General features: G+C 43.5%; 1 protein-coding gene across 1 annotated transcript; it reads left to right on the plus strand.

Annotated features, from left to right (window-relative positions):
- The first annotated feature begins 7,301 nt into the window (after positions 1-7,301).
- On the plus strand, positions 7,302-9,180 carry adra2db (adrenergic, alpha-2D-, receptor b). The gene has a single exon (XM_030062013.1). It carries the CDS (start codon positions 7,710-7,712, stop codon positions 8,979-8,981), a length of 1,272 nt encoding a protein of 423 aa, XP_029917873.1. The 5' UTR covers positions 7,302-7,709; the 3' UTR covers positions 8,982-9,180.
- Positions 9,181-10,297: the final 1,117 nt, after the last annotated feature.

A 10,297-nucleotide genomic window follows, 5' to 3' on the forward strand; every position in this document is an offset into this window, starting at 1 on the left:
CAGATCACTTTGTTTAACTGTTTATCTATGTAAGCAGATAAGCTGAATGATTTCAATCACTTTGAAGAAATATTGTCCAAGTTATGTTTCTGTGGCTCTCCTTTGACAGTTCTGTTATAGCTGTAGCTGCACCCAACATCAACCTGTGTGCAGGTCTAATCAGCCATTATAACTGAAAATACTTGTGTGAGTGCCTTCAGCTTGAAACTTTGGTTAAACTAGAAACATATGCTGGAGATGAATCATGAGCAAAAATATACATCATCAGTTTTTAAGACAAAATTTACATTAAACCTACATATCAAAAACACTGAAACTGTTCAGTTGAATTTTGGGGAAAAAGACAGGCATGCCCTTTTATGTGCTAGAATTCTGTGTAAAATAGCTAAAATATTTTTTTCTTGTTGCTTCAGTAACGTATAGCTTGTAAAATTTGTAGCATAACGCATTATTAGCAGAAAAAGGTGAATTAATCATGTTGAAAAGTAAATTTAAAACTACCAGAAATGGCTCTCTCTCCCCTTCTCTCATTTTTTCTTCTTGTAAATAATGGGGAGTATCAGTGAGCCAATGTAAACGCATGCAGTTAATGAAAAGAGATGTTTTCTGTGATAATAAAAAAGGCACATTGGCGCTCTGCAGGCTGACGCAAAAATAACAGGGAAAGAGGCCAATGTCAAATGCAAAATGAATGCTCTAATGAGCACTTGGCCCAGCAGCGAGATGCAGAGGGTTACCTCGAATACTAACAGTTCTCTGTCAAGAGCCCCTTAAACGCTGGGCTGTGTACCCGAGTGTGTCAGGAAAGTGACAAATTGTAGAGATTGAGCTTTAGGAGTTGCTCAAGGTAAATGAATGCAGACGAGGACCAAAGATGACCATAGCCTCCTAATGCTGTTATTGTGCAACCTAATATGGCCGGGCTGCAGATTGCTCTAACTTTACAGAAATGAACTGTTTAACATTTTATTTCAGACAGTCTCTCTGCTCTCTCTCCCTGATCACTACCAAAATTGCTGCAAGGAAATCTGAGCGTCTGAAATGTATGGGCAGCAGTTGGCATGGGCAAGATGTGGCCCAAAAGTCCAAAGTTGATTTTGTAGTCTTATATAACAGGACGGAATGGTCAAACAGAAATCTATAGAAATATACAATGTTTGCCACCCACATTTTAAAAGCAACAGAAAATATCATTAGTGTCCATCTGATGAGCTACACAGTGACCAAATAAAATTAAGTGAGTCCTCATTTGTAGTCTCCAATTGTACCAACATGATTGCTGAACATAAGCAGGTTAGGAAGTTTCGAAGGAAAACTGCGTTATGCAGGGACCTCAGGGTTTGGCGATGTGGGAGCCGCCTTTGAAAAGTCACACGACGATTAGCAACTTCATTTTGTTCGATGGTGAATTGTCGCCACTTCTCCTTATATCCATTCTTCTGTTCTGAGGCCTGGGCAGCCAAGTAAGGCCACAAATCCACCACAAATAAAAGGCAGTTGGCCAGATCACACCAAACACACTGAATATGAGCTGTTATTAAGTGGACAAAGAATTTAGCTCATCCCTGTTTGCTTTCATTAAAATCAGATGGAGCACATAATTCATTTGTTTGCAAGAAGCCTATTCTCCAGGGCCTTGGAAATCAGTTTTATAAGTGCTGTCCTCAGCTGACCGTCAACACAGCTCCTGCAGATCTATATAAGGGTTCAGGACCTTTGCACCACTGTGAGAGCATCTCATTGGTTTCTAGTCTCAGCATTCGCAGCTGCTTTAGTAGATTATAGCCACTCAAAGATTGATGACGCTACGGCATCTCATGTATTTAAATGATGAATCAGCAGCAGTAATCATTTGGATTTCCCATTTATAAACATCTGCGCTGTCCTGTGAGGAGGCATTACAGATTGTTTGCTGATGTTTACAGACCGTCAATTGTTTTACTTAATTAGTGTAATTAGATTACCTTTCCCAGTGATGAGGTAATGTCAGGGATTACGTTTTAATTTTAATCACAACACAATTACAGCTCTAATAAAAAAAGAAGTAACGTGGTTTACTTAAGCACGGGGCTTCAACGGAGTTACGGCAAATTTAGCACTTCAAAAATCCAGTCAATAAGTGATTAAATTGCTTGCTCCCGCTTGTGCTGATCTTGTCTGCAGCAAGTTGGATCAATGCACTCCTGAGGAAAATGCGGTTACAGAGGTGAGCAGATTGTCAAGGAGATCATTCACAAACTGTCAAAATCCGCCGACGCCTACTGATCATGCTGTTTTTGGAAGATATGGATTCATTTTAGGGAGAATATATTGTGTCAGCTGTCTGCTGATGGTTTGTCCCAACCAATCTGCCTCCTGTCTTCTTGTCTGGGATCAGATTTTATTTATTTATTATTTACTTAGGCTGAACCTAGTACTCATGCAGTCCTCTGTATTCTCCTTCTGATAATAAGTTTTAAAAAGTAAAGTGATGGTAATGTAATTAGGATTCCAATTACTTTTCAGAGAGTAAAGTAATAACTTAAGTAAAGAGTATATAAGTAAAGAGTAACTTTACTTGATTACTTTCCCCAACTCTAGTGTGCTTTAACAACATGCCTTTTATCAGATAAGAAACTATCATGAACCTCTGCTGAGATTTCGAAGTGATCTATCAGAGGATTAGCTGACACGTTTGACCTTCAAAGCTTCTTTGGCGAGCTCATGCTTTCGCGTTCCAGTGTGGATTTGTCCAAAGGTGCTGAAAACTTTTGAGAGAAATTTTGTTTGTTTGGGACAAAACAAAGGTCAGCAGTCATGTATGTATCCGGACCGGCCAGGCACACAGACAGCAACAGCTAAAGAAGTAGGGGAAGTTGAATGGTGCACTTCTCCCTCCATAACAAACAAACAAACAAATAGAAACCACACACACGTGCTGACACAAACACAGATATCTCCTGCATCTCACATACACACACAGACACGCAAATAAACACACACACACTTAATCACAAAGCCAGCTAAATACCTTGCAGGAACAGCATTATTGCAAATCACCTGCAACCTGGGATGAGGTTTTCACACAGCACCTTGAGTCACGTATTCCTGGAACATTACATAATGCAGCAGTGGGCTCTGCTCACATTCAGCCTAAACAGGCTCCTCAGAGGCAGGCACGACGGGGAGAGCACTGAGGCGGTCCGTGAAATAGAGCAGCCTCTGCATGTGGCTGCCTTCTGAGGTACACAAAGTCTTGTTTTGTTAATACAGATACTAAGCTTCAACATACAGTATGGAGGCTGGGCAGCTTATGTTAGTCCATTCCTACATGAAAAAATAATAGAGGAGGGAAAACCTCCTAGATGGCTCTCAGCAACTTGTGTGTGATGCAGTCTTGGAGCCCATTGTATCAGGAGGCAACAGCCAGTTTTGGGGGGGTTTCCAGTGTAGCTGCTGGCTGCTGGCTTCTGTTTCCGTTGTGCATTTCCATTTCTTTTATTACACAAGTCGAACATTTCTTCACACAATAAAGAAATATCAATATTTCCATGTGTGTTTTAGGTTCAAACTATATTTCTGCCAATGTGTTCCGCCTCTTTCACTCCCCACAGGGACCAGACCAAATTCTTGTCTCTTGCACATATATCTATATAGACACACACACACACACACACACACACACACACACACACACACACAGACACAGATACATATATATGTAATCTGTTTATAGAGATTAGGTGTGATATAGCTCATCCACAGTTTATAGCATATGGATTTCTCACTACGCCTCCTCCCATGGAGACTAATCAGTCTGGGCTGAGCCTTATTCCTGGACCCACACCAAACTGCTTTTTAGGTGCAGCAGCTAAAAGAAAGAAAAAAAAATCCACGGGTATCTCTTATGTGTCAGCAGTCATCACCTTATCTGCAAGAGAAAGTGAGAGAACGTGAGGTGGGAGAGAGGAGTTGGAAACAGCGGAGAGAATTTGGCAGGGGGAGTGCTGTTTCAGTAAGGGTATTAATAATCACTGCTGGGTTAATGAATCATTTCTGGAGGCAGTAATTGTCACTTAAGTCACATCACTCAAATCACTACCTGCTGGAGTCAGGACGAGACATGGAACCATGCAGCATGCCTGATGATGGACGACTTGATTAGATTCCAGACATTAGGGCGGCTTTGTGAATGTGCCGCTCCACTGAGTCCTACAACTTGAGTACGCCGCTACTATTTTGAAATGTGGCAGGGAACATAATCTGCCATCCACATCACGGAGCGCGAATGTGTTGAGGTGAGAATCACAAATATGTCAACATGTTGCGTTCGCTTAGCACATTAACTTTTCATTGATAGCTTTTCCTTGCCTCTCAGTTGGAAACTGAATTTGGAATGAAAAAAGTTACAAGGTGGGAAAGAAAAAAAAACTGGTAAGTATATTCGATTTGTGCCATTTTGAAGTGTATGTGTGGGTGGATTTATGGGAAAACCTTTAGCCACATCGCAGCCGGGATCTCTGGACAGGGATGCATTGTACAACCAGCCCTCATTAGGTGTGCTGATTGCATCACACATAACAGGAAGCTGAATGTAAGCTGACAGGATGCTGAGTATTGTTATGGAACTTGGAATAGAAAGCAAGAGGTGAAGAGGAAGGTGTGTATGTGTGTGTATGTGTGTGTGTGGGGGTGTGTGTGTGTTTGTGTGCGTGCATGTGTGTGCATGCGTGTGTGGGCACGACTTCATAACAAAGCAAACTAAAAAGTTTTCAGTCTGACTTTCAGCTTTGAGATATATTCAAAAGTTGTTATGCAACCCTAAATTCTGTAGTTATCAAATACTGGATTAGAGGAGACAAGGGCATTGTTGAAAGAAGTTTTTTCTTCCTCTGTTGAACAATTCTCTGCACTGCTCAAAAGAGCTGACATAATATATTAGAAAAAATTGCAATGGGACTTTGATAAGTGGAGTTCTTCTTTATTTCCTTATCTGGGCTGTGTTGATTGTGTCAACACCTTTTTCCTGCTGGCAGGAAAATTCAGAGCTATTGTATGATTTTGGTTTGGATAGGGTAAAAGTTAAAGGTGCAGTGCAGGTGCAGATTTTTACTGTTCCATAGCACAAAATGACCACAATATATCTGCAAGGTTTTGATGGGGTCACTGATCAATACTAATGACTCAACAATTACTTAATCAGGTGTAAGGTTTTGGAAATTTACTTTACAGAGTGTTTTGTTCAAATTCTCCTTTAATGTTAGGATAAAATCATGAAACTGCATAACAAGACTTACTGCCATTCTAATAATTATCACAGTAAGTAACTTTCCTTACTCCCCATGGGGAAATTTTCAGATGGAATCAGAGGTCAGGGTCAGCTCCAGAAATGTGTCCCTGGAGCTGGATGTGGCTGAGTGCCTTGCTCAGGGACACTTCAGCAGGGTACATTCTTGTGTATAGTGGGGCTTGAATTCAGGAAAGAAAGGATGGAGTCTCACCAATTGTGCTTTTGTCCTGCCATTATCTATAAGAGGCCTTCTGCATAGATATGCCTTTTGAAATAATGTTCATATATATATAATCACATATGCACATATAAAATCAACAATCATGTTGTCTTGCTAGTACAGAGCATGTAAGCCTTTTTGAAAGCTGCATACTGAGGTCAGTGTTTTTCTCTTTTTCATGCAGCAAGTTGAGCCTAAGAGTGTGCCTACAGACCACTGATGCACTGTGACAGTCACTCTTTAGATAAGCTGTTTTCAGTATATTTTTTTCTCCTTTGTGTGCTCATTGTGGGGAGCGAGATCAGAGAGAAAGCGAGCGAGGGAGACATGAGAATCCACCGCTGCCGACTGGCCGAATCCACCTCCTCCTCCAACTCACACTCCCTCACTGTCTTGTCTCGGCTCAGCCACTAAAAGATGTTTTGAGCCTCCAGACAACTCACTTTCAAGGTTGAGCATGGACACACACACACACACACACACACACACGCTCTTACTCACACATTCATGTTGGCAACCATCTAAAAGCTTTAGATAGACTGTAAATCTCACTCTGACAACCTCCGAGCAGATGATATTTACGTTATAAATGGAGCCTTCATGATTTTCTTTGACATTCAAAATTAGTGGAGTGTATCTGACGTCCATGCTGCAATCAGCTCAGCAGCACTTTCACAATGACCTCTGTGCAGCCATGTTAGTGTGTGTGTGTGTGTGTGTGTGTGTGTGTGTGTGTGTGTGTGTGTGTGTGTGTGTGTGTGTGTGTGTACGTGTGTGTAGGTGTGTGTATGTATGTGTGTGAGTGTGTGTGGTTCCTCAGTGGTAAATATCCCCTGGCATGGGCTGGCTGCCTCACTGCTGAACACAGCATATATGTTACATAACTAAACCTCTAGCACAAATCAGCTGCAAGCTCCTCAGCAACAGGTATTTCCCCCCACATCTTTACCCTGTCATAAAATGAAAATATCAAAAAAGTGGAAAAGTGCCATACAAACAGCACACATAGTCTCATCAGAAACTTTTAAAGAGATGAACTGTCTCTTTATGCAAAGCAATCCCTGTACAGCTGACTAATAATGCAGCTGCATTCAACTCCTGGAGCTGAGCTGTGATGGAGAAGCTCTATAGTTCAAACAGAGAACAAGAACAGATGAGTTCATCACAATTACATGAACGCCTTTTAATTTTGAAAACTGTAGACTCCTAATTGGGCCCCACAGTGCGGATAATATTCAGAGAATCATCGTGCTGTGCTGTTCTTTCATCTCCACAAACACCCCTGACTCCTGATGGCTAAGGCAGCCCAAACCCGCTGGTGTCATAAAAACTAATGACATAATTTGTGATTAATTTTTGTTCTCTGATATACAAATACACAAAACTGCCCATCCTTTCTGAACGTGTTTCCAATGGATCCTGAAACCTGAAAATAAGAGCGAAACCCCAGGTATGTGAAAGTACACAGTCAGACACACAAACAGCCCAAGGGCTCGCCTGGAGGGACACAGGTCCAGTTTCAAAGAAATCTCAAATCTCTGTGTCTCAACAATGCTGTGTGAAACATGAAGCTCTCTCTCTCTCTCTCTCTCTCTCTCTCTGTCTTTCTCTCTCTCTCTCTCTCTCTCTCTCTCTCTCTCTCTCCTCTCTCTCTCTCTCTGTCTCCCTCTCTCTCTCCTTCCCCTCCCCTCTCTCTCTCTCTCTCTCTCTCTCTCTCTCTCTCCCTCTCTCTCCCTCTCTCTCTCTCTCCTTTAAGTTTAGAGATAGGCTGGTCCTCAGAGTGATGTCACTCACTTCACTTCTGCACGGGCATACACTGAACAGTGTGCATCTTACGCGCTTCTCCAAAGCATGCTTTACACCAAAGCGCAAAAACAGCATTACGCACGGCGATGAGATAGAAGTGGAACAGCGTCACGGACATTTGGACTGTGAGCTATTTTATTCCCCAATTTTCTGGATATATTTGGAAGTCAGTGAGCTGGGGGCCATTTGGAGGATTCGCGATAAAGGGATTAGTCTCCGGGGACACACTTGTGCAGGTACTGCATCTTATGTCGGCTTCTCTATCTGTTAAGACCGCAAGCTTTTGCTGCGCAACTTATCTCCAAGCACTGACAACTACTGAGAGGCAACTCTGCGCGCTCTGAGCTAACTGTTTTGAAAAGTAAAGGGGTGCAAAATAACAAACATGACACGCGAGGACAAATCAAGATCAGAATGGATTTAACCCAGTTAAACCCGTCGACGGAAAACGTCTCCAAGGATGAGAACAGCACGGGCGCACCGATTGCCTTTCCTCACACAGAGGCGGCCGCTGCGCTCATCATCGTGGTAGTTACTGTGATCATCTCGGTGACCATTGTCGGCAACGTGCTGGTCATTGTGGCGGTGCTGACCAGCCGGGCTCTCCGTGCGCCTCAGAACCTGTTCCTGGTGTCACTGGCGTCTGCCGACATCCTGGTGGCCACGCTGGTCATCCCCTTCTCTCTTGCCAATGAGGTAATGGGCTACTGGTACTTTGGCACCACTTGGTGCGCATTCTACCTGTCACTGGACGTGCTGTTCTGCACCTCATCCATCGTCCACCTGTGCGCCATCAGCCTGGACCGCTACTGGTCGGTTACCAAGGCGGTCAGCTACAACCTGAAGCGGACACCCAAACGCATCAAGTCCATGATCGCTGTGGTGTGGATAATCTCGGCCGTCATCTCCTTTCCTCCTCTCCTCATGACCAAACACGACGAGCGGGAGTGCTTGCTGAACGATGAGACCTGGTACATCCTCTCCTCCTGCTTGGTTTCCTTCTTCGCCCCGGGCCTCATCATGATCCTGGTTTACTGTAAGATCTACAAGGTGGCCAAGCAGCGCTCCTCCACCGTGTTCGTGGCCAAGAATGGCCTGGAGAGGCAGCCCTCCCAGTCGGAGACCTGCTTCGTCAGGAAGGACCGGTTCGAGATGGAGAGCCCGAGTAGCCAGAGCTCCGGCAGCCACCAGCAGAGACAAGGGGAGCTGGACGACATCGACCTGGAGGAGAGCTGTTGTCCGTCGGACGTTAAACCCCGGAATCACCGCTTCACCAAGCGCAGGAAAGTGGAGGGCTCGGACTGCTGCCCGCGGCAGAGCTGCCGTCTCTCCTGGGCCTCAGCCCGGGCCCCGCAGCTCTTCCCGGAGCAGAAGAGCGCAGCAGGGCGCCAGCAGCTGGCCGCGGCCAACAAGACCAAAGTTGCCCAAATGCGAGAAAAGCGCTTCACCTTCGTGCTGGCGGTGGTGATGGGGGTGTTCGTGCTTTGCTGGTTCCCCTTCTTCTTCACTTACAGTCTGCATGCCATCTGCAGGGACAGCTGCTACATCCCCAACGCCCTATTCAACCTCTTCTTTTGGATAGGCTACTGCAACAGCTCAGTGAACCCCATCATATACACTATTTTCAACAGGGATTTCAGAAAAGCGTTCAAGAAAATCATATGCAGAACTTCCAAACGCACATAAACGCACCGGCAGAGGGAGAGGGGGGTATAAGGACAAGTCTGCTCTTCCTCTCTCTCGTTCAAAAACGGAAAGAATTAGTAGACTAATTCTTCCTCCATGCTGATCTGTTGTCCTTAAACAAACCTTTCATTGTAATTAATATCATAAAAAAAATATCCAGTGTTGTGTACAGATGTTTAAATGTTCATGAATAAAATGTAAAGAGTAGCAGTATTAAAACAACATCAAAACATATTCTTACTTGTCTGTCAAATGCAATGCTACAGAAACTGATTAAAGCATGGTTTGATTATTAGGTAGGTATATAATTTATGCCACATAAGAGATGTTAGGTTTAAACATATAGGCTACTGTGTAAGTCCAACAAGCCTGCACCTTTGAATAAGATGGCCCCCTCTGCATTTGAATAAATCTTTAATGCTGCAGCAAGTAGGGGGAAAGAGCTAGTTCAGAGAAAAACTGAAGTCATGAAGCCAGATTCCTATACTGGTTCACAGTGGGAGGTTTTGTGGTCAAATAGATATAAGATTAATCTCCATCATCTATAAGACATGAGCAAGAGGATCAGCAGCCAAGCAAGTAAAGCCTAGACTGAGTGTGTATATATGTGTGTGTGTGTGTGTGTGTGTGTGTGTGTGTGTGTGTGTGTGTGTGTGCACGCACAAGACTGTCAAAATGTCTCATCCTTTAACACAGTTTATCAGCAAGAGTAGTATTTTACATGGTGTAAATCCTTGGCATCAGTGCATGTAATTCAGTTTCATGTCCATATATGTCGCTTTGCTGCCTACAAAAAGCTGACCCAAATGCATGCAGTTGCAGCGAGACCAGCTGGGCACGCTGCCACGTCTTATCAGTGAACCCCAAAACTTACATAAGGCTCTAATCTCCCACTGCACCACCACACACACCACAAGAATGACCAAGTTAAGGCCTTTTCCGTGCAAAAATCTATTGGATACATGAGATCATAATTCTGCAGTACAATGTGATTTAACTGTTAACAAGGACAAGACATTAGATCCTCTGAGCAAAGATTGTGGGTTAGGTTGCCTGTTATCTAACAACATTTCAGTTCATTTAGATTCTCGGCCAAACCAAAAGGATACAGGCAATTTGAATAAATCAAGTCTGATAGATTAGACTGACTCAGTGACAAGCTCAAGACTGCAAGAGGGAGAGGACAGTCAAATGTGTGACACACGTAAAATAAAATAAATAAATAAATAAATCAAAATAACAGGCCTGCCACTAGTAAAAAAAAAAAAGCTTTGATGATAACGTCAGTGGACACAGTAATTGCAGGTAAAGCTAGA

Source organism: Myripristis murdjan, chromosome 10 (assembly GCF_902150065.1).
Source record: "Myripristis murdjan chromosome 10, fMyrMur1.1, whole genome shotgun sequence".
Classification (NCBI taxonomy): Eukaryota; Metazoa; Chordata; class Actinopteri; order Holocentriformes; family Holocentridae; genus Myripristis; species Myripristis murdjan.

Coding starts and splice junctions, on each gene's coding strand:
- adra2db (XM_030062013.1), top strand. CDS start 7,710: ATGGATTTAACCCAGTTAAACCCGTCGACGGAAAACGTCTCCAAGGAT.